The 25,107-nt window shown below is 38.5% G+C and overlaps 1 protein-coding gene and 1 long non-coding RNA gene across 2 annotated transcripts in view; both read right to left on the bottom strand.

The window, feature by feature from the left end:
- LOC126764318 (uncharacterized) overlaps positions 1-20,384 on the bottom strand; it is a 271,263-nt gene extending 250,879 nt beyond the window's left edge. Inside the window, exon 1 of the long non-coding RNA XR_007667931.1 lies at positions 13,577-20,384. This is a non-coding gene — a long non-coding RNA (uncharacterized LOC126764318). The remainder of the gene's footprint in view (positions 1-13,576) is intronic.
- A 1,478-nt stretch (positions 20,385-21,862) lies between these two features.
- Positions 21,863-24,136, bottom strand: LOC126764067 (uncharacterized). The gene is made up of 3 exons (XM_050481833.1): positions 23,420-24,136; positions 22,991-23,358; positions 21,863-22,920 (listed from the first exon to the last, which is right to left on the bottom strand). The coding sequence occupies exons 1-3, from the start codon at positions 23,743-23,745 to the stop codon at positions 22,259-22,261; spliced, it is 1,356 nt and encodes a 451-aa protein (XP_050337790.1). The 5' UTR covers positions 23,746-24,136; the 3' UTR covers positions 21,863-22,258.
- Positions 24,137-25,107: the final 971 nt, after the last annotated feature.

The raw sequence follows: 25,107 nt of genomic DNA on the forward strand, positions 1-25,107 counted from the left end.
TCTGACTGTACTAGTTCTATCTGTGTTCTAAAAAAAATAAATGGTTTATTTATCATTTTTATATTCCGTAAAGCTGATGATTCAGCTGAATGCATAGACGTGTCGGATAACATATATATTTGTCTTGAAAATGCGTCTGCGACAACATTTTCGTGTCCAGGTTTGTACTTAAGTTTTGCGCCGTACTCTTCTATTAAATTCTTCCATCTTTTTAACTTTGTATTTAGATTCTTTTCCGAAATAGAAAATATTAATGACTGATGGTCTGTATAAATTGTCAAGTCTGCTATTCCATAAAGATAATTTCTTAATTTTTGTAATGCCCAAATTATTGCTAGCATTTCCTTTTCATTCGTTGAGTAATTCTGTTCTGTTGTAGTTAGAGTTCGTGATATAAATGATATGGGGTTTTCCCTGACTTGAAACTGCTCCTATCGCGTAATTACTTGCGTCTGTTATAACGAATCCTTTCTCAAAATCTGGTTGATATAATTAAATTTTTTCTTTTAATTTATTTATTTATTTAAAAGAGAAACAATTGTAAATAATTACCTCACTTACAAGCTAAAGCACTGGCTGCCAGGGCCTTCGGCTCTTCTTTTAATTTATTTTTAATTTCTTCTATAGCTTTTAATGCTCCTTTATGAAGTTTAATTTTTATATTCGTACTTTTATTTTTTGATACGCTACCATTTTCTCCTTTTAGATAAATAGTTTGCATATATGCAAAATTCTTAACAAACTTCCTATAATATGAGGCTAGTCCCAAAAATGAACGTAATTCTTTTAAAATTTCTGGGTATCTATCTAACGCTTAAATTTTCGATGGGTCTACAGTGATTCCTGCGTTATTAATTATATGTCCTAAAAATTCTGTCTTTGTTTGAAAAAAATTAGACTTTTCTTCTGAGATTTTCATGTGGAGTGGAGTGTTTGAACTATATTTGTAACATCTTTGATATGCTGCTCTGGGTCTGCAGAGTAGATCAAAACGTCGTCAATATAGACATATGCACACTTCCCTATATACTGTCTCAAAGTATCATCAACGCATCGCTGAAATGTAGCTGGTGCATTCTTTAATCCAAACGGTAGTCTTAAGAATTCATATTTGGCTCCATTAACGGAAAATGCCGTTTTTTTCCTATCTTCAGGTTTGATCATCATCTGGTGATATCCTGACTCCAAATCTAATGTCGTGAAATAGCGCGCTTTCCCTAAATTTTGTAGCGCCATTTTAATATCTGGTATGGGATACCTATCTGCTATAGTTTGTTTATTTAACTTCTGGAAATCTATTACCATCCTTTTCTTTGGCTTTCCATTTTCATCAATTCCTTTTTTCGATACTGTCCAGATCGGAGAGTTGTATGGACTTTCACTTTCTTTAATTATGTTATTTTTTAATAATTTTTGAATTTCCTTCTCTACGAAATCCTGATCCGCGTATGGATAGGGGTATTGTCTAACCCAAACAGGTTCTTTGGACTCAGTCCTAATCTCTGCCTGAATCATAGTTGTGAAAGGTAGTATTTCGTTATTATAATTATTTTTCATTAAATTCATTATTTCATTTTCATATGTTTTATCTCCTATGGTATAATTAATTCTTTCTTCTTTTTTGTTTTCATTTATTTCTTCCTTTCAAATGTTGCCGAATAGTCGAACAGATCTATCTTAGCTTTCATTTTCCTCAAGGAGTCTTCTCCTAAAATTATATCAAATTCCTTTAAATCTTCTGTCTCAAAAAAATTGTAAACCAAACCCTACAAGGTTAATCTCTCGTTCGTATGTAACTGTTGAAGACCCATGAAGAGTATTAAATTTAATAGCTTTTTCTAACTTGATCCTATCTGCAAAAGGATAACTTTTACTAACATAACTGCTCGTTGCACCAGAGTCTATTAATATATACGCGTATCTTCCATTGGGTGCTACACGTCTTAATGTTGGAAGACCGTGGTATCTTATAAAAAATGCTTGTTTATTAGTATAACTTACGATAGAGTGATCCATTGTCTTCGTGGTCCCCTATTTGGTTTATGCGTTGTGCCTTTCTCTGGTACGCGTTTGATGCTTCATTTCTTGTCCTTTTGAATTGTTGACCAAAACTCTGTATTGCTTGTCTAAATGGGCTGCGTGGTTGGGGCTGCTGTTGTTGCTGCATCTGTTGATTTCTCTGTGGTTGATGGAATGTTTGTCTAAGGCAGAGGTGGGCACAAGTTGATTTTGCTATGCACGCGTGCATAGGGCCTCTGCTGCGACGAGCAGCACAAAATATTACGTTATTTATAGAATACGAACGATCGGTAGCCCTCGACACAAGGAAGACTGAATGCTATCATACCAGTGGCTATGGGAAAGCAAAACAGTCGCATGCAAACACTTGTTCAAGCACCACCACGCTGCGCTATTTCAAATATATAGTGAGAGCTTTTTTTTTTTTTTTTTTTTTTTTTTTTTTTGATTTTGGAGGGGGAATCTTCGAAAGATACCGTCATTTTTCCGGACGGTATGCACGATTCGTATTGGCCGCTAATGCAGAGACCAAAACCCTTAACTCCATTGTCTTCGCTTGTTTATTTGCCCCACGGAACTGCCGTTGAGCATTACATCGTGGGGCCAAGCTTAGCCATTCGGCTCGTCAGTCACGTCATTCAGACCTACTCCTCATTCATCCTTCTGATTTCACTGCGTTGCCACTCTTTCATTCTTAGTTCTTTCAGAACTATAGCACACCACGCTCTCACACTATCCCACACTTGTTTTGACTCAGTCATAAACCGCACTATATTATCCGGTGTCACTTGTTCCGTTGTCAGTTTCTGCAGATCGACTCTCTCCTTTTCATACCGTCGGCAGAAAAAGAAGATGTGCAGCGCGTTTTCTCCGCTTCTGTCGCAGAAGGAACAATTCGTCCCGTCGTAGTGTCCATATTTATAGAGATACTCTCTAAAACATCCATGTCCCGTCAAAAACTGTGTCAGGTAAAAATCTGTTTCTCCGTGTTTCCTTTCTACCCATGCTTGTACATTTCTAATTAGAGTGTGGGTCCATCTGCCCGTCGTAGCTGCATCCCACCGACCTTGCCACTCATTGAGGCTTGTTTGCCTCTCTTCCTTCCGCTCTTCAGCTGTTAGTCGCCTACCCAATCTTGTAGACCTGTCATATACTCTTTTGAGTTCCATGGCCATAATCTCTGGTGGCATGATGCCTGCTAAAACCCCAACCGCTTCGTGGGATACCGTACGAAATGCACACGTGACCCTTATGGCACTGAGCCGCATTGAAAATTTCGCTTTCTTAGCATACGTCTTTTGCTGTAGTGCTGGTCCCCATATGGGCGCCGCGTACATCAGAATTGATTGGCTCACTTTGGCCAATAGCGCTCGCCTATTTTGGCTTGGTCCACCGATGTTGGCCATTATTCTTGATAGGGCGGCCGTTACACGTGCTGCTTTCTCACATACCTTCTCGATGTGCGTCTTGTAGCTAAGTCTATTGTCAATAAGCACTCCTGATACTTTAGTGCCTTCTGGGTCATTATACTGTTGCCGTCAATATTTAATTTTACGTCTTCGAGCTTTTTCCTGCTTGTGATCAGGACAGCTTCAGTTTTTTGCCCAGCCAGTTGAAGTTTTGTTGCCGCGAGCCACTCTTTGATCATTAACGCCGCTTGATTGCAGAGGTACTCAAGTTGTCCCAGTTCTTTTGCTACTACTGTTATAGCAATATCATCCGCGTAACCGATTATCTGTACCTGCTTCGGGAGTGGGAGACGCAGCACCCCGTCGTACAAAACGTTCCACAACAATGGGCCAAGCACGGAACCTTGTGGAACTCCGCCCGTTACCCTATATGTTTTTTGTCCATCATCCGTGTCGTACAGTAACAACCGGTCAGACAAGTAGCTGGATATGATCCTAACCAAGTAAGCCGGTGTTTTGTTTCGTTCTAGTGCACTTATAATATGCGGCCAGTATGCCGAGTTGAACGCGTTTTTAACGTCAAACGTGACTACTGCGCAGTATTCCTTAGTACCATACAGCCATCTTTTACCCTCTATTGCCTTGTTAGCTATGTCAGTAAGCTTTTTAATCGCATCAGTGGTGGATCTCTGTTTGCGGAATCCATATTGGTTGTCAGACAGACCTTTTTCTCCTTCCTTTTCTAGATGCAGCTCTAGTCGTGCGCAGATTATCCGCTCTAGTATCTTGCCGGTCGTATCCAGCATACAGAGCGGTCGATATGAATTGGGCTCTCCTGCTGGTTTATTTGGCTTTTGCAACAAGACCAGTCTTTGCTTTTTCCAGATTTTCGGGAAGACCACTTTTTGTAAGCACCGCGTAAACAATTCAGCAAAGGGTTTCGCATTGTGCTTAATAGCAGTCTTCAAAGCCTTATTTGGGATACCATCCACACCTGGTGCCTTAGCATTTCCAAATCTCTCTGCCGTTTCTATTAACTCCACATCAGTGACTATTATCCATTCCGTATCAGCAGGTTCTTGCGCTCGCGCCGTTTGATTCTCCAGAGGCTGTGTGGGGAATAGAGTTTCCACAACGGTTTTCAGTAGCGCTGGGCACGTCGGTGCTTGTCCTTTGCCACCTCTGATCTTCGTCATTACCAGCTTGTAAGCATCACCCCATGGGTTTTCGTCGATTTTTCCGCAGAGTTCCTTAAAACAGTAGGATTTACTTTTTTTTATAGCTTTTTTGAGATCGCTACGTTTTCTCTTAAAGCATTCGCGTAATTCCGTACTCTCTGCAAGTCCGCGATTCCTTTGACACCTCCTCCTCCCTTTGTGGCATTCCTTCCTTAATGTGTCAATCTGCTCATTCCACCAGTAAACAGGCTTTCTATGGGCGCCATTTTTCTTCCTACTCATAGAAGCGTCGCATGCTTTAGTGACGTGCCGCACTAGGGTCTCCGCCTGTCGATTTATGTCTTCTTCAAATGTTATATGACCATCTAACATGAGTTTGAAGAGTTCAACGTCCATGGTTTCCATCTTCCACCCTTTTCTCTGTACTTTCTTAGTGGACATATTCCTTCGATTGTGCACCGAGTGTTCGATTTCGAACATAATAGCATTATGGTCACTGTGTGTATATATGTCGCACACCTGCCACCTTGTTGTCCGTGCTAGAGAACTGCTAGCGAAAGTAATGTCAATGACCGATCCCCGGCCGTTCTTCTCGAACGTATTTTGATTTCCGGTATTTAGTAATACCATGTCTAACGACGAGAAGGCCTTTAGCAGAGCATCTCCACGCCTATTTGTGCAGATGCTACCCCACTCCACCGCCCATGCATTAAAATCGCCTGCTATCACGTTTCTTGTAGTAGACAGAATTTCTCTGACTAGTTCGTCCAGGATTTTCTCGAAATCAATTTGCGATATGCTTGGCGGTATGTAGCAGCTATAAAAATTGATCCCACAGATTTTCGCGCGTGTGTAGAAAGATTTGCGTGATAGCGGTTTGTCCTGAAACATTTCCCCTCCACATGCCCATATGGCAGCTTTGTTTGTGTTGTCAGAGATCCATGTCGCTCCGCTTATATTTTTGTACTGTTCGCATAGTATGGCTACATCGACCTTTTCCTCGTAAACCGTCTGCTTAAGAAGCTCTTGTGCAGCCTCACAGTGGTTTAGATTGAGTTGCATAACTCTCATTTTTTGATGCTTTTACACGCCTCTTGATAGAGGGGACACTTTTTGCTTCCTATTTGGTGGCCAATGTTTTCCCTGCCCTTTTTCTTACATGCACTGCATGACGGGTTTTTATTACATGACTTGGCAAAGTGTCCAGGTTCTCCACACTTGACGCAGCACTCGCTCCTGTCATCTGGATTGTTGCATGCTTTCGCCAGATGTCCGTATTCAAGGCATCTGAAACATCTCCTGAGGTTTTGCTTCGCCCTTACTCTGCACACTACCTAGCCTATTTTCAACTTGTGTGCATCAAGAAGTACTCTTGCTTCCAACGCGGGTAGGCTTACCACGGCAGTTTGGGTTCCTAGATATGCCGTTCTGATGCTCTTAATCGAGTTTTTATCAAAATGGCTCAACTCGTTTACTTGTAGGCGTATTGCCTCAGTAATGTCCTCTTTCGTTGTGATTTCATCAAGATCACGTATTTCTATCAGAACCTCGTGAGTTAGGGCTTTTATTTGCGCATTTTCTCCCAATAATTTACTAATTTCGGTCTTGAAGACCCCCGTGCTCTTCATCTGGGCCTCTTTCAGCTCTAACAGAATTTGGCCCTTTGCCGTCTTTCTTATCTTGGTCACATTTTCCCCTAATTTTTGCAACGTACATATCATTCTTCCTGACAGTCCTGAGTATTTCGCTATATGACATGTCCCCGGTTTTTTCTATTACTATTGCATCGGGTCGGGGTGGCGGCTTATGTGGTGTCTTCCTTGGTTGTTTATGTTTAACCGTGATCCAGCCATCTTGTTTTCCCATTACTGTCTCCTTGCTTCTGACTGGGTTGTCGCACTTTGCTTCCTTGCTCAGGGGAACTTCCACTATTTTCGACCATTCCTTATGACAAGTTTTATTCTTCTTCGGTGGTGTTCTTCGCTTTGGCTGTATTTCGTCTCGAGGCCTCTTGGGTGTATTCTCTGTGGTGGTTGTCTTTACTAGAAAACTACAACGTGCTTCTTTATTTGCCATGTGCTCCTCCTGAGCACTTGCGTGTAGCTTTGCTATCACACCAAGAAGATCTCTCATGGTGTTTTTGATAGACCGTTGTGGTGGGCTCATTGTTTTGATCAACTTCTTAATCGCTTCCCCTAGTTCTGCCATACAGTCTCCACGAGGTTGCATCGCTTTTGCCAGGGGAGTGGTGTCACCCAACGCTGGTGGTGATGACCTCGCTCTTAGAGGTTTGTCAACACCAAGGTTTTTAATCGGGGACCTACCCAATTTTGGTGCCCTCTTAAAGGGACTTCGTACTTCGGGGGGAGTTTTGCACTTTAATTCCATCATCGCTCAGGCTTCCAGTGCTGCTGCCTCCTATGATCCCAAAAATGTTGCTGCTATTGTTATTAGTGTTTTTGTTTCTCATGTTATACTCCATATATTTGATTTACCAGCGCATCGTGTGCAGGGGGGCGGGCCGAAATAAACAGGAACGGGTGTACCCTCGGGGATACTGCCCCTACCCCAGTTCCCTGAGGCCTGTCCTTCACTTTACCAGTCCCGGAAAACACGGACGGACCGGCGCTCGCCCGGGGCAACGTAGGCTACTACTCCTACGTCCAATGTACACTCCTTGACCAGGGCCCGAAGGGGCTGGTTCCTGATACACACCGCAGCAGACATTCAGCAAGCAGAGAAATCGCTGCTGACACTTTGAGGGACTCCCAGTGCGCCGCGGTGTGTACCGGTCATTTTGATGACAGCCGCACCTAACATGGTGAGCAGACGCTGACCAGGAAGGCAATGAGAGCTAACAATGTTTATGCGCGAATGGGAAGATTTTTTCTTTATAGAAAATTTGGATGGAAGAGCACAATGTCTTATTTGTTACGACATTGTTGGTCGCAATTCTAAATTTTGTTTAAGCCGACATTATTTCTCTTGCCAATACAAATTTTAATTTTTTTACTGGAAGTGAGCGGAAGCTAATGCTTTTGCAATTGCAAGCAGAATTTTTTTTAAAATTCATTGCAAATGATAATAATAATGATACTGAAACTGATAATGGTAAAAATAATAATAAAGATATTGATTTGCCTTTAATAAAGGCATCTTTTAGTGTTGCGTTGGCTTTGGCAAAAGTGTCGCCCATTTGAATATGGCCTTTTTTCTTAAATTTGTCTTCAAAAGTTATGAAATGTTTTGGTGAAAAAGGGCAAGAAGTTTTGAAAATCATAAAAAAATTACCTTTATCTCGTCGTACCGTCACACGTAGGACTGAAGATATAAGCAAATTCATCCACTCTGAGACTAAAAATAGATTGCTAAATTGCAAAATATTTTTCTCTCAGTTTGGATGAGAGTACTGATCTAAATAGTATTTGTCAACTAATAATTTGTGTAAAAACTGTCGATCAAAACTTTCAAACTTTCGAAGAAATTTTTGATGTTATTGCTTTGCATAGCAATGTAACCGGTGAAATTTTATACAATGTTTTGGTTGAGAAAGTCTTCTGCTTCGTTGATAAAAATAAATTAGCCGGAATTTGTATACTTATACACAGATTATCATTTAAGATTTAAAGATTTTGAAATTGTAAAGAATATAATAGATCTGCACGAATATACCCTTATCTGCGATATTGAAAAGCAAGACCCTGAACTGCAACCAGAGTTAGTTAACATGAGACAAGATTTCTCAATTCCGTTGCTACCTGGAGAACAATTTTGGAGGGCAATCGACGAAAAGAAGTATCCAAAGACAAAGGATCAGATTTACAGACTGTATTCTATGTTCGGATGGACATACAACTGTGAATCTGCCTTTTCGTCGATGAAACTTATACTTAACAAACAAAGAAATCGAATGACGGACCAGCATTTAGCAGACCTCCTCCGGATTAAGACCTGCGAAGAAGAAATGGACATAGATAGTCTTATTAAATAATAATAATAAGATAATATAATAATGATAATAATATAATAATGAGATAATAAGAATAAAAAGTAATAACAATAAATAATAATCATGAATAGCACATTTGTACGTTAACTTGCAAGACTCACTGTTCACTGTACACTGTTGGTGTGCCGAACATGCCGGACATGCTCAAATTCGTGCTTTCGCTGCTTCACACACAAATAGTAATAGTATGCGTATACAAATGTAACAATATGTGTGAGTGCCCACCTCTGATCTAAGGAAACGGCCAGATGAGTCGACATCCATTGGTTCAGGTGGCGGCTCTTGATTCAGGAGACGTTGCTGTTGATACTGCCTCTGCATGCCTTGTGGGTACTGCATGTTTGCCATTCTTGGAACATATTCCAACCGATGATAGTGAGAGTCGTGCTGCATTGTGCGAGCTATCCCATATGCTTCCATTAGGTTGGTGCAAGATCTCGAGTAAAGTGGATTTTTTGTTGCCGCACTTCTCAGTCCTGCTATGAACATTCGTACTGCTTTTAATTGAACTTCCTTTGAAAGTGCGTCTATCACGTTCTCGTTCTTGTGGGTCATCTCTATTTTTGAGAATACCACGTTTAAAGCTTGATTTAATTGCTCAAAGTATATATGTAACGGCTTCTCCGCTTGTCTAATCCTCATCATGTCCTCCTCTAGAACGTAGAGTAGTCGTTGATCAGCATACGAGTCGTCAAGTCTATCTATGATTTCTTCAAAATTCAGCTTCGTGTTGGTGTTTATCAAAATTTGCGCAGTTTTTCCTGTTACTTTGCCTCTCAGTAAGATCAATGCTTCTGTATATATGTTCTGTCCTCGGAACTGTCTTACATTGTTCATCAGTGTAGTGGCTATCTTTCTCAAATTGCGATACTCGTAATAGTCCCCACTGAATGTTGTTAATGCAGCTTTGAATAGATTTAAATCTACTTCCTTTGGATCCGTTTATACGCAAATTTCGTCTCTGACCTCCTCCACCGGAGCGGAACCTATTTGTGCTTCAGCAAATCTTCGCTGGAGATCCATTACAATGGATTGTAACGCGGTAATATCAGCTTGTGCCATTTTGTTTTTATTTTCTCAATTGTTTCACTAGAATTTTTAAATGTTTTGGATTTTATTTCTGAATCCTTTATGATTTATCAAGTTCTTTTAATTGAGTTTTTTATTTGGACACTTAAATACTTTGTAGGATTTTATTTCCTGAATCCTTTTATGTATTTATCACTTTTCAGGATTTTTATATGAATCCTTTTGTTAGTGGGTCCCTGCTCGGGCGCCAATTAATAATATTATTTAGATATTATTTAAAAATATATTTCACCAGGATTCCTCCTGGGTTTCTTTATTGAATATTTAATATATTACAATATTATTACCGGCTATGCTTATAGATATATTCAAAATGCGAACAAGTACTGCATGCGCTCCGCTCTTTTATAGTTATAGCTAGAGTAGCGTGTCGTATTCTGATTGGTTAAGTCTAGTTCGATCATGCATTGCTTTCGTAATCCAGTGATGTCGTGCTTATCGCTGCTATGCGGATGTATATGTATGCTAGCTGTTATCAGTTGGGTTCAGTGTAGGTCATGTATTAACTTTCTTCAACTGACGATTTACAGGATCCGACCTATGGAATCGTACTCTTTCCAACGTTGATTCCTGCTCGTTTGCAAGTTGTTGCCTGGTATGCTGGCGTGTTAAAATTTGTTCACGACGTTTTCTTATTGGATCTCCTCGACGACTTCTCCTCACCACTGAATCTCGCTGCCTTTCTTCTTCTCTGGTTATTGGATTTTAGTGTCGTACAGAACGTTCCATTGTGTCGCGCTCCTGCTCCGCTGCTCTATACTCAGGATTCAAACGCCTATTTAAATGTGCTATTTTGTCGCGCTCCTGTTCCGCAGCTCTGTGAAGCAGATTTTGTCGTCTATTGGAACGTGTGGAACTGTCCCGAATTCTCTCTTTATTACGGAACTCCAAATTTTAACTGCGTAATTGTGCAATATAGTCGGCGTTCCTTAGTCGATTTATTTCCAAATTTTGGCTATATTGTTGTCGGCTTCGATTCAAAGCATTGCGACGTCTTTGTTCCTGCGACTGCGTAGATATTCTCGGCATTTTTATAAATTAATATAAAATATTTATACCAATACAAAAAAGTGTGTGTATGCGATTCACACACGATAGAAGTGAAACTTCAGTAAATCGACAAAGAATGGGATGAATATATGTGTACGAATATAACAAGGGTAGGATAATTACAAAGTTTAATTGTTTAAAAATGAAAGTATTTTGATTAATATTAAAAGATATTTTATATTTCATTTAACATATGTTGCATAATCTATTGCTCAATTTCCATATTTTCAGTTTCCACAAATGATACAAGAGGCTTATGATAACTAAAATACGATACAAATATTTTAGTTTCAATTTGATTAATATATCTTTGGAATACTGCATCTATTACCGTTTTTGATCTCGTAGTTGATTGAGTGCGACTGTTACACATGTTTAAATTAAATGTTGTATCGAGAAACTCTTTGATCTCGTAGTTGATTGAGTGCGACTGTTACACATTTTTAAATTAAATGTTGTATCGAGAAACTCAATCAAAGGAAGCGCTGTGTCTGATGCAAAATTTATGTGAAAATTCCCACTTAAAATCATCGGAATTTTATCACAATTCTTTTTGAGAACTCGCGATACCTCTGGGGTATATTTGATCAAATTGTCATGTATAAATACAATAACAGATTTTATTGATTGGTTGGGAGAGATGTAAATTGCTAAAATCAGAACTAAATCTCCCTGGTCATATCTGATTTCACAGGCACATATTTCTCCAACTTTCGAAAGCTGAACAGACAATGATTCCAGCTGTTGTGCATTGAGATCCATTTGTGGCGTAACAACATGGGCTCCATTATTTACGTTGTAATAAATTGCTACTCCGCCTGCCCTCGTACGTGGTCTTTTGTAATTAACAACAATATTAAAATTTGAAATGTCTACAATATCTTCATTATTCATCCATGTCTCCGAAAGAATTAAAAAATTTGACGACGACAATATATTGTCATATTGCAGATCTTGTACATGAGCTCGTAAGTTTTGACAGTTAAAGGTAAACAGTGACATCCCTTTTCTTTTATTTAAGAAATCACATAAAACATTTCCAATTGTCTGAAGGCGATTTAAGTTCAGCCTTCGAAATTCATGTTGTAGATCAATTGTAGATACTGACGCTCTTCGGCCATAGTAAAATTTTTTATAATTTTTTTTGAAACGAGATATAAACCGTTTATTAATGTAACTCGTGATAATGCGACGTATAGGAGTTGTTGAGCGTGTGATTTATCATATTCATATACAATCTCACCAAAAGTAGCTCCCTGGGACTTGTGAATCGTCATTGCACATGCAGAGACTAATGAGAAATGATTGGGTTTTACAATAACGGTTTTATTAGGTACTAGTGTTATAGATGATGTTCTGCGATCTATTGGTACTGCCAGTGGATGAAGATTATTTTTTTGAATTTATGCCACTGCCTTTCTTCTCAAATTTTCTCGGACTTTTGGAGATCTGGAAATTAATTTTCCCGTCGCACCATTTGCTAATCCATCTGATACATCGATGTTAGTTGTTATCATGTATGGTTTGTTCAAAACCAACGTAATTTGATATGGCAAACCTCCTGTATCAATACTTGACATTTTATGTAATTTTTGACGCATAGCAGTTTGCTGTTCAACATTATTACATCCAATATATGTATATATAGTATATGTTGCCTCTGAATTCACTTTTTCTTCTATAGCATTCAAAATTTTATTGTTGTATTTAGCAACTGAATGATTATCAAAAAACAATCGTATACCGTCTGGACAAAGTCTCTCAGCTTCTTCTTCGGAGTAAATCCGTGATTCATTCAAATCTAGCTCTTCCTGGTCTAACAACTGTCCATTACCAATTTTTGTTAATATTGTTGCAAAACTTTGATTAGCTTGACGCATATCTTCTTAAGATCGAAAAATTTCAACCCTCGCCATAATGTTGAACCTGCTACTTATCATTTTGTTTGTTTGTAAATTGGGGTAGGATGAAGTCATGTGTATGTAGAAGTTCACGCAACTTAGGAAAGTTCTCTGATCGCCATTCACTTGGGACAGGCCTGAAACGATTCTTTTACATATGACTCAAGCAGCTCACGACTGGGTAGCCGTCCGTTTGAAGGCGAGCTAAAGAGAGAAGGCGAAATATCCCCTACATAGGGTTATGCGCAGGGTTTGGGACCCACCACGTAAAAAAACAATACCAATGAAAGGAAGCAACAAGCCTCGGATGAGAGACCCCCCTTTTGATGACGACCATGGCAAACGAAATAAGGACTACGATTTAAGGGCATGCACCTGGAATGTCCGGACCCTTAATTGGGAAGGTGCCACTGCCCAGCTGGTTGATGTCCTCGAAAAAATAAAGGCTGACATCATCGCCGTCCAAGAAATGCGATGGACGGGACAAGGACAGAGACGAGTTGGTCCTTGTGGCATTTATTACAGTGGCCATATAAAGGAGCGCAAGTTTGGTGTGGGATTCGTGGTGGGAGAGAGACTCCATCGCCGAGTACTATCATTCACTCTGGTGAATGAACGTATGGACAAATTCCGCATCAAAGCGAGGTTCTTCAACATATCGCTGATTTGCGCCCACGCCCCGAAGGAAGAGAAGGACGATGTGACCAAAGACGCCTTTTATGAGTGCTTGGAGCGCACTTATGAGAACTGCCCCTGCCACGATGTCAAAATCGAGCTTGGCGACCTTAACGCCAGGGTGGGCAAAGAAGGTATCTTTGGCACTGTGGTCGGTAAATTCAGCCTCCACGAGGAGACATCCCCAAATGGGTTGAGGCTGATCAGCATAGAAAGATTCCAGCATAAAAAGATTCATCAAGCTACCTGGCTGTCTCCGGATCGAAAAACTACCAACCAGATCGATCATGTTGTGATAGACGGAAGACACGTCTCTAGTGTTTTAGATGTGCGTGCGCTCCGAGGTCCTAACATCGACTCGGACCACTATCTTGTTGCAGTTAAGATTCGCACCTGCCTCTGTGCAGCAAAAAACGCACGCCAACAAACACAAGGAAAGTTCGACGTCGAGAAGCTGCAATCACAACAGACAGCCTAAAGATTTTCTACTCGGCTTGCACTCCTGCTCTCTGAGAGCACTCTCAACAACTCGGTATAAGGGAACTGTGGGACGGCATCTCAAATTCCTTACGTACAGCAGCAACCGAAACCATTGGTTTTCGGAAAGTACAAAAGAACAGCTGGTACGACGAGGAGTGCCGTGTCGCAGCGGAGAGAAAACAGACTGCCTACCTCGAAACGTTACGATCGACCACAATTCGTGCGGGATGGGATAGATACCGAGATTTGAAGAGGGAAGCGAGACGCATTTGCAGACAGAAAAAAAAGAGGCCGAAGTGCGTGAGTACGAAGAGCTTGATAAGCTGGCCGACAAACAAATGCGGCGGCTTACAGAAGGTTTCAAGACCGGAGCATACTCTTGTAGAACCCCCAAAAGTGATCTAGTCACCGATGCCCAGAGCATACTTAAATTATGGAGGGAACACTTCTCCAGCCTGCTGAATGGCAGTGAATGCACAACGAAAGGAGAAGGCGAACCCGATTCCCCAATCGATGACGATGGAGCAGACGTTCCATTGCCCGACCATGAAGAAGTTCGAATAGCAATTACCCGCCTGAAGAACAACAAAGTGGCGGGGGCCGATGGATTGCCGGCCGAGCTATTCAAACACGGCGGCAAAGAACTGATAGGGAGCATGCATCAGCTTCTTTGTAAAATATGGTCGGACGAAAGCATGCCCAACGCCTGCAATTTAAGTGTGCTATGCCCAATCCATAAAAAAGGAAACCCCACAATCTGCGCCAACTACCGTGGGATAAGCCTCCTCAACATCGCATATAAGGTTCTATCGAGCGTATTGTGTGAAAGATTAAAGCCCACCGTCAACATACTGATTGGACCTTATCAGTGTGGCTTTAGACTTGGAAAATCAACAACCGACCAGATATTCACCATGCGCCAAATCTTGGAAAATACTCGTGAAAGAAGAATCGACACACACCACCTCTTCGTCGATTTCAACGCTGCTTTCGACAGCACGAAAAGCGATGTCTGAATTTGGTATTCCCGCAAAACTAATACGGCTGTGTAAACTGACGTTGAGCAACACGAAAAGCTCCGTCAGGATCAGGATGATATTGATATCATCGGCCTCAACACCCGCGCCTGGTTCCTCCAGGCTGGACAAGGAAGCACAGAAAATGGGTCTGGCAGTGAACGAGGGCTAAACGAAATATCTCTTGTCATCAAACAAACAGTTGTCGCACTCGCGACTTGGCTCTGACGTCACTGTTGACTGTCATAACTTTGAAATTGTAGATAATTTCGTCTATTTAGGAACCAGTATTAACACCACCAACAATGTCAGCCTGAAAATCCAACGCAGAATTGCTCTTGCCAACAGGTGCTACTTCGGACTGAGTAGGCAATTGAAAACAAAAGCCAAACTCTAAGTCGCTCATAATTCCCGTCCTGCTATATGGTGCAGAGGATTGGACGATGACAGCAACCGATGAGTCGACGTTACGAGTTTTCGAGAGAAAAGTTCTGAGAAAGATTTATGTTCCTTTGCGCATTGGCCACGGCGAATATCGCATTCGATGAAACGATGAACGATGGAACGATGAAAATATACGACGACATTGACATAGTTCAGCGAATTAAAAGACAGCGGCTACGCTGGCTAGGTCATGTTGTCCGGATGGATGAAAACACTCCAGCTCTGAAAGTATTCGACGCAATACCCGCCGGGGGAAGCAGAGGAAGAGAAAGACCTCCACTCCGTTGGAAGGACCAAGTGGAGAAGGACCTGACTTCGCTTGGAATATCCAATTGGCGCCACGTAGCGAAAGGAAGAATCGACTGGCGCGCTGTTGTTACCTCGGCTATAATCGCGTAAGCGATGTCTACGCCAATTAAGAAGAAGAAGAAATGGTAGTAGGATGAACTGGCGGTAGTTGACGTAGACCACCAATCAAAATTATATCTATTCCACCAAAATTGACGTCAAAATTACCGCTGATTTGCTTTAACCTTGAATCTATTTGGGAAAACAACTCGGCTCCAATCATATTGATTTCATCGATAACACTGGTAAACACTGTTTTTGTCACATGAACTTTGCTATGACTTTTATTTATGTTGGTGTACCCTCATTAAAAATATATTACAGTTTTGTTTCTATCACATCCAGTTTTCTTGTGACAGCTACATATTCATTTCTGACCTCATATACGTTTCTTTGTGTACATAACTGCATTTCGTCGATTGTGTAACTATTGTGTTTGCTAAATTACATCTTATTTACATTAGTTAGATCGTAAATATGCCACGAAAGTATTTGAACAACCCGGACAATTTTTGTTATGTGTGTGGAGAATTAACTTTTACATCTCAGCGTCGAAATTTCACATCACTAATTGAAGAGTGGTATTAAGACTATTTTGGTTTTCCTGTGAGGAATCAAGACAAATCCTGTTTTCCACATAAATGTTGTGTAACGTGTGTGAGGCTTCTTTTAGGTTCTGCTAAACAAGAACCTAGACATTTGTCATTTGCTATACCAATGATTTGGACGGAACCAAAGGATCATTTAAGTGATTGCTATTTTTGTTTGACTCAAACAAAAGGTATTACTACCACACTATCCAGTATCCAAACTTGTCTTCGGCCAAGAGACCCATCCTACATAGTACCGAACTGCCTGTGCCGATGCCTGCAAATCGATCAAAAAGTGAGAATTCTAGTCCAAAAGATAGAGATGGATTTTTATATCTAAAAGAGAAATTCCCTAAACTCAGCGAGGCGAAAATCAAATAGGGAATATTTGTAAGTCCACAAATACGGCAATTGATAAAGGATAAGAGCTTTTAAGAAAAACTGAATGATCAGGAAAAACTCGCCTGGAAATATTTTGTGAATGTTGTTCAAAATTTTCTAGGTAACCATAAACCGGAAAATTACAAAGATTTAATAAATGAACTTATGATATCATTTAAAGATTTGGGGTGTAATAAGTCCTTGAAAATACATATGCTTAACTCTCATCTGGTTTTCTTTCCGGCAAATTTAGGTGCTGTGAGTGACGAACAAGGTGAGAGGTTCCATCAAGACATTTCCTTAATGGAGAAGCGTTATCAAGGGAAATGGAGTCAAGGAATGCTACCAGACTATTGTTGGAGATATAAAGGGACCTACCGGAAGCCAAATATTCAATAAAATCATAAGTATCTATTAGATATTAGGAAATAATTCTGTAAGTGTGGCTGAATTTTGTATTTTTTGCGAAAATATATGTTTTGATGTCACAAGAAAACATGATGTGTACATTTTTTTTTCATTGATATATTATTATTTGGTGGCCCTAGTATATTAAAAATTTTATATAATTTTTCATGTGACAAAAAAAAAATTACAAATTTGCTGACCAGGGTAATCAATACATGGACATATTTAAAGAGTGATCTATATTGTTGGGCTACTTCAATTGATAAAGGAAGCAACTTTGAAAGACTTATATTCAGTGCAGTGTGTACTGTTGTCCCATCGATAGCCACAGCAGCTTTACCAGTTGAAGCACAAGTGATATAAGCATTGCAAAACCCATCACTTTCAGAATATCGATTATAAATTTCCATTAATAATTTAATAAAAAATGTTTTACCACATCCAGCTGGTCCTGTAAAAAATATTTGCAGCGGAGGAGGATCTTCCAACTGAAGATTGTAAATGACGTGCATCAAAAGTTCCTTTTGTTTTTGGTTTGCCATTTCCATCAGCTCATAATATTGGTCGTTAGGCATTAGATTTTCTTTCCGTTTTGCAATGGCACCAAGTTTATTTAGGGTCGCGAGACGTAAATCACTGTTTACATCCGAATTGGGATTGTCATATAGCGTTTGGAATGGATTAGCTTCTGGAAATCTAGTGGCAATATCATGAATCTCATCGTCATCGTCTGCTTCTTCATTTTCGCGACATAGTTTTCGACATAGCTCTATAGTTTTATTAATGTCTAAGTCAGATTCAAACTCTTTACATCGCTTCAGAATTTGGTTTTCATTTTCGTCGTAAATCCTAATAAATTTCATCTCGTCAAGAATATCGAATTCTTCATTCCGAAATGAAATATGCAAAGTCACCATTTCTCTTTTATACTCATTTATATCTGAGTTTATGTCATAATTCCTATAATGATGCGTTGTTGCTTTCGACGAATATAATCACCTTGAGAATTTTTAGTAAAATTAGCAACGAATTGTGCAAGAGATAATTCTTCCATTTCTTGTGGCCGCTTCTCGTATTTATCAAACCAGTTTTCCTTCCAAATACTTGTTGAATCTTCATCGATATTTAATGCATCTAATTCTTTTTGTGTTCGTATAATACGCTGTTGTTCAATAGGCCAAACGGTGGGAATATAAACTATGGAGACTGAACTTTTAGACATACTTAGGTTCACGTAGAAGGTACCACGCTGCTTCCCGGCTTGTTAATTCAACAGTGTTGAGCATATTAACACTCATTTTTCTAATTAATTCTACTAAATCAAAATCAGGGTTTTCGTCCATGATTTCATGAATTTGTTTTTGTAAATTACTTATACCCCTATTAGTTTTATTGACAAATTCAACAGCAAACGCTGCACATGAGTATTCTTCAATAATAAATTGCATATCTGTATTTGATTGTAATAAATTGAGAATAAAAGGATTGAAAGGGTTGTGCCATTTTTCTTTAGGTTGTCGCTTCAAAAATACTTTAGGTCTGGTAATTCAAGCTTCAAGAATATGAAAATAATCATTATCCGAAGTTATATGATTTTGTGCATAAACCATTTCAATATTCTCGTAATCATTGTTTTCAAGATTAATTTGTATTTGTTTATACCACTTAGCTTAATCAGCATATCCTGGATGATCTTTCTGCATTGGTTTTAATATTGTAGTGGATTTACATGGCATAAATGGAGCATCAAATCGGCATTTCTGAGGTTGATTGGCATGCACTTTTTTATAACAGGTAAAGGCATGTTTGTGGCTTTGCAAGCGAATATGTCCAGAAGCTTCTGATGAAGAAACTGATATCAATTGATCGATCATCATTACAGTATCTTGATAGTTTGTACCAAGAGGATCTGATGGAGCGTCATTCAGCCATAATAAATTATGTGCATGAGAACTACCACGATGATGGAATTCAATTCGTTTAAAATAGTCGACAACATAATAATTTCCAAATGGGCTGTTTTTCTTTGATCGGAGAATAGTTATCAAGATATTGACTTTTTTATTAAAATAGATAGCACAGGTCACAGCATCTTCATTCACTAGTGTAGTCTTAGATATGTAATCCAATGACGCAGCTTGTTCAGCTGAAATTTCAGTACCGTTATTTTTTAATTTGTACAATAATTGTATTAAATTGGTCCATCCGATTTCATTGCCAGTCAAAGTAAGAAACATCGTAGGTTTTCCTAGTTGCCGAATCATCGCAAAAAGATCTATTTTTCGATCGCTCCAATACCAAACTGAATTTGGTATTGAGCGTAGGAAAGCTAAATTACTTTCGATAAAATTTTTAATGTAGTCAGCTGACTAAACTTGCTGCCTTGCTAAGAGTCGCGAACTCTTAACCTCATAATTTTCATTGCTAGATATAATAAATGATGTGGAGTAACTCCACGCCGATCTGATCTTCGTAATTCGCTAGTTGCTATTCCGAACGGTGTTGCATTTACTCCCTCTCTAAATTTTCGGAAATTACCCAAATAAATCGATGGGAAAGAAAGTTTTTCGGCATGTTCATCAAAAATTATACTTTTGGGAATGTTATATTCTCCAGGAGCGATCCGTAAATACATATCTTCATTCCAAAGTAGAGTTTTTCTTTGTGCTGTTAGACTTTCTTCAACCTGTATATCTTCACTCATTTCTTCTAGATCGATTTCGTTATTACTATCATTCTTGAAGAAGCTTTCATCAATTTTAATATCGTAAAATAAATAAAATGGAGTTTTAAGCAGATACTGAAGCCATGCACGAAATGCCCTTTTATTAACCAGTTGCTTTAAATAGCTTGATCTATGTATTTTTTTTTCTGCGTGCGTTAATACAGTAATCATCATCGACATTACGGGGTAAGAGTTTTACCATATTATTTACATCGACTGGTACATTAATGATTTGTCCATAAATTCCATATTGCCCATGAACATGTCGTAACCGTCGAATTTGCATAAATGGAACTCGTGGTGAGACAAGTCTTTCAGAAATTAAGTCAAGCGGTGGTAAAACCTCCGGTGTCTTTTCATATTTAAAACCGTTATAAGTAGATATTATAGGAATCACTTTCCTCCCAATTGCTTGGTAACACGTGTTGCACAGTAATATATCTTCAAATGTATTATAATTTTCAACTATTACACTTAATAATTGTTCATCTTCAGCACGAGGTGATTTTAAATCTAACTTAAAACACAATCGATCACAAACGGAGCACTTATGACCAAACATATTGTTTAAAAACTTGTGATTAAATTCTTTATGAGCAAACTTATCTCGACGAAACCATGAGTATGGAATTTCTGGCTGTACATCTACTGGAGGTTTATCTGAAAAAAAAAAACAATTCAAAGTATGTAACGAGATATCTATCGATTGTGTATTGAGAATCAATTCCTTAAAATACTACATTTTAATACATTTTAAGATGATTATTTTCAAATATGGTTATTAAATTATATGTACTATTTGAAAATTATCCATACTTTAGTTTAAAATAAATTATTATTTTTTTTTAATATCATTTTAATTTTGATTTTTTTTACAATTTATTTTACAATTCAAAAATATTTATCCGTCTTAAAATGTTTTTTTTTTCTCCTATAAACCTAAATATTAAATCATTTTGTTAATTTAAGAATTATATAATATATTATACTTGCACGCATATTTAAAGAAATGCCGGGTGCAGAAATGTTTGCCAAAAACTGTGGTGTGATTAAGTAAACTGTTTTTGTTTGTTTTGTTTTATTTTCTTTGGTCAATAATCGATAATAAACAGTCGTGGCGACAAGCAAACCGAAATTAGTAAATTTATCTGCAATTATTGTATATACATATGTTTTCAAAGATAAAACATTTATTGCGCTAGTTATTAAAACAAAATAATGGCTGCTTTGAGGGAAATTATTTTCTTTTGTGAACTTAAAGTTGAACTATTTAGGAGATACTGAAAAGCTTGCAGTCAACAAGTCAACAACAAAATTAGTGTATCCAAAGGGTGTTGCATATAATTTAATTTCTGAACTTAACCGAATTATTTTGCGTAAATTTTGTTGTTTGTTACGTTTTTCACATTTTACCATCCATTTTACAAAATCGGGAAAAATTTGGTAAAACCAAATTTAATTTTATTTCTCTTTAATTTAATTTTTTAATTTTTAAATAAATTAATATTTCAAATAAATTATATTTATTTCGACTATTACAAAGTGAAGATGTGCCAAATGAACTTCATTTCTTCAAAGAAAATTGGTGACCTTCATGAAATATGCATATTCGCATTATTTCGTTATCATTCCCAGATTTGTACCAATCGAATTTCTATGGCATATACCAGAGAACTGCATATGTTATATGTATAATAGAAATTCCATCGAGTACATACATTCAACAAATGTATGTATATATGTAAGTATGTACGTTCTCGATGGAATTTCCATTGTTTACGCTTTGAAAATTTGTAACATGCGCACATTTTCAAAGCTGATACATTTTTTGCCACACATGATTCAAATCAGTCCAGCAGCAAATTGTTGTTGTTTGCTGTACTCGTAGATTTACTCGAAGATTTACTTATAGCTTACGCGAAGTTTCATCATTTTGAATTTGAAAACGAAAAGGAAGAAGAGTGTTTTGTCAACCGATAAAATCATTGTATATTTGAATATGGAGGACGACGATTGCTTTATCCAAAATTTAATAGATAGTGTGGAAAAAAAGAAATGTTTGTACGTTAAAAGAGATGCATTTTATTTCAATCGTACAAATAAAGACAAAGTGTGGAAAGCAATCGCAGAACTATGCGGTAAAAGTGGTATGTATTAACACTGTTATAGAAATATGTATTTTTGTATTATATATTTTTTATGTTTGTTTCAATTAAAAGATCTAGAATGCAAACATAGATGGAAGCTACTCCGGGAGCGCTTCTGCAAAGAGATAAAAAGGTTAGAAGCTCCATCAGGTAGCGGAATGAGCTACTTAGAGGAATGGCGTTTTTTAAAACCCATGATGTTTCTGAAAGACTCCGTCACACTGCGTCGGTAGGTACTTTGTATAAATTTTAATGTTTTTAAATATAACTTTTTCATTGTACAGCACTCGTGATAATGCAGAAGCAAATGCAGACTCTGTCTTGGATTCATCTACGAGTGATAGTTTAAATGAAATTTCATCGCCACCTCCGAAGAAACAAAAAAGTCTCTACCAGAAACTTGGCGCAACAATGGAGAACTTAGAAAAGCAAATGGCGGCGCCGGCTGAAAGATGTGAAACTGATGAGGCCTTTATGACGACGGTTTTGTGTCTGATGCAAGACCTGCCAGTGTCGGTCAAAGACAGTTTCCAAGAGAAAATGATATCGGAATTATATCGCTTACGTCGCGAAAATAGGCAAACATGAAATTGAAAAGAATTCAACCTAATTTTCTTATTTTTTAAAACTCCTAAACCGTCATGAAAATCACCATTAGAGTCCTCCCAATCAGCATAGTTGCTTGCAATATACGAAGATGCATTCACGTTATTAAACATAATAAAATTATGTAAAGCAACGCACGCTAAAACAATTTTTTCTTCATTTTCCGGAAATAAATGTAATGTTGTTAGTAAAACTCGCCAACGCGCTACTAGTATTCCAAAAGAGTTTTCAATTGTGCGACGATCTCTTGATTTAAACACCTCTTTTTCATTTGGTAGCATTCCCCCAGGGTATGGGCACATTAAATTTATCCCTAAAGGAAAGGCAGCATCACCAACGAAGAAGTGTGGAGTTTTTAGTTGCGTATTTGGTAAGTTTTTCGCTGGAGGGATGGGAAGTTTGTGATCTAGCAACCTCTTTCCCAATCGACTCACTTGAAAAATACCTTTACATGTAAAGAGAAACAATAATATTAATAAAAAAAAAAACAAATGCACAAATATAAAAGTCCTCACCACCATCACTCTGACTTCCATATGCACCAATATCTATATAGGTAAACCGATATCGGGCATCACACACTGCTAACAACACAATAGAAACAATTTTTTTGTAGCAGAAAAATTGACTACCGCTTTTAGGTGGGCATCGAATAGCGATATGATTCCCATCAATAGATCCAACACAGTTGGGCATATTCCATAGTTCCCAGAAGTCTTGAGAAATTTGCTTGAAATCTTCTTCATTAGGCTCAGATACATAAACAGCGCCTAACTTCGTCCAAAGGACTTCAGCTGTCTCCAGAATAATGCGCCTAACCGTTTCCTTCCCCAGTTGAAATGACCATGCCAACGATTGAAACGAAGTTCCTTGTGACAAATATCTTTAAGAAAAAGAAAAAAGAATAAGACATAATAAAAATATATTAAAATGAACAAACTTACTGTAATGTCAAAGCTAATCGACATTCCGGTTGCACAGACTCCCTCAACGAATTCTTGTTTAAAAAGGGCTCAACAAGAGTAAGCCAAATCTCATATACTTGTGGTGTCATTCGCGTGTATATAAAAAAATCAGCGTGGTCAATCCTCTTCATTTCCAGGAATCGTACAAAGAAACCATCCTTCTTCCTCTTTCTGTTTATTTCCCTCACTGAACACGACCGAACTCTTTTTTTTGTAATTTCACTAATTTCTGTCAATACGCGTATTCCGTCTAAAACAGAGGTAAGGATTTTTATTGTTTTTAAATATTTTAACTTTCTGTTCATTTTTGCAAAATTCAAACGAAACAAAACCAAAACACAAATTGCTTATTGACACTTTCTTTTTCTGCATGTAAGCACATTATAGTCATTCAAATGTCTACTCTGCGTTCGTTATGCATTTGACAGGCTTTTCGTTCATTTTTTGACAGTAACATACGGCAGCTAATGCACATTATAGTTAGGCCTTTAATCAATTCGGGTAGCCGCCAGCGTCAACTGACCTGATGCAACACGAATAATCTGTTCTTCGGCAATCACGATCGTGTAAACGTATGGCGGGCTTCGGTTGCAATCGTATCATGTCAGTTCATAGCGTTGCGACGATTGTTTGAATTTGAATGAAACTTTGGGTAAACTATAAGTATGTAAATCTATGGGTAAATCTATGAGTACAGCAAACAACAATAATTTTCTGCTGGACTGATTGGAATCATGTGTGGCAAAAAATGTATCAGCTTTGAAAATGTGCGCATGTTTCAAATTTTCGAAGCGTAAACGATGGAAATTCCATCGAGAACGTACATACATATATATGCACATATATTTGTTGTATGTACTTATGTACTCGATGGAATTTCCATTATACATATAACATATGTACACATATACATACATACATACATACATATATATACAAACATATGTATTTGAAATAGAACAAAAGTGCACTAGTAAATCTGTGTTTATGCCGGCCATAGACCACACAAGTAAACTGCACAAGTATAGGACTGCACAGTGCATTTGTGCAGTGTATGGGGTTTTTTTTTTTTTTTTGTTTCCGAAGGGGGAATCTTCTAAAGATACTACCAGGGTGGAACTGGTAGCATGCACGATTCATATTGTCCGCTAGGGTACACCTCTTTCGGGACCACGCCCAGACAGTAATACATAACTATTCTGGACTTGCGGGACATTATGCCTACGTACTAAACCCTTAACTCCGGCTGCTATAGCTTGTATTCGGACCTGCGGGACCGCCGTTAGGCACTACTTCGCAGGACCAAGCTGGGCAATAACTTTCTCTTCACGACCAACCGCTCGGGCTCTTCATGTGGTCTTATGCTTCTTCGCTGCCTTTCTTTTGTTCGCAGTTCTAGGAGCGCTATTGCGGCCCACTCTTTCACTTTAGCCCACACCAGCTGTGATCGCAGCATGTGACTCACTATGTTGTCGGGCGTTATGCTTTCATTTGTCAGCTTTTCTATCGTCTCTCTCTCTACTACATACCTGGAGCAGATGAAAAAGACGTGCTCTGCGTTTTCTGCGGCATTTCCGCAGAAGGAACATTGTATTTCGTCATCGTGGCCAAATTTGTGTAGGTATTCCCGGAAACAGCCATGGCCCGATAAGAACTGCGTTAGGTAG

Source organism: Bactrocera neohumeralis, unplaced genomic scaffold (genome assembly GCF_024586455.1).
Source record: "Bactrocera neohumeralis isolate Rockhampton unplaced genomic scaffold, APGP_CSIRO_Bneo_wtdbg2-racon-allhic-juicebox.fasta_v2 cluster09, whole genome shotgun sequence".
Classification (NCBI taxonomy): domain Eukaryota; kingdom Metazoa; phylum Arthropoda; class Insecta; order Diptera; family Tephritidae; genus Bactrocera; species Bactrocera neohumeralis.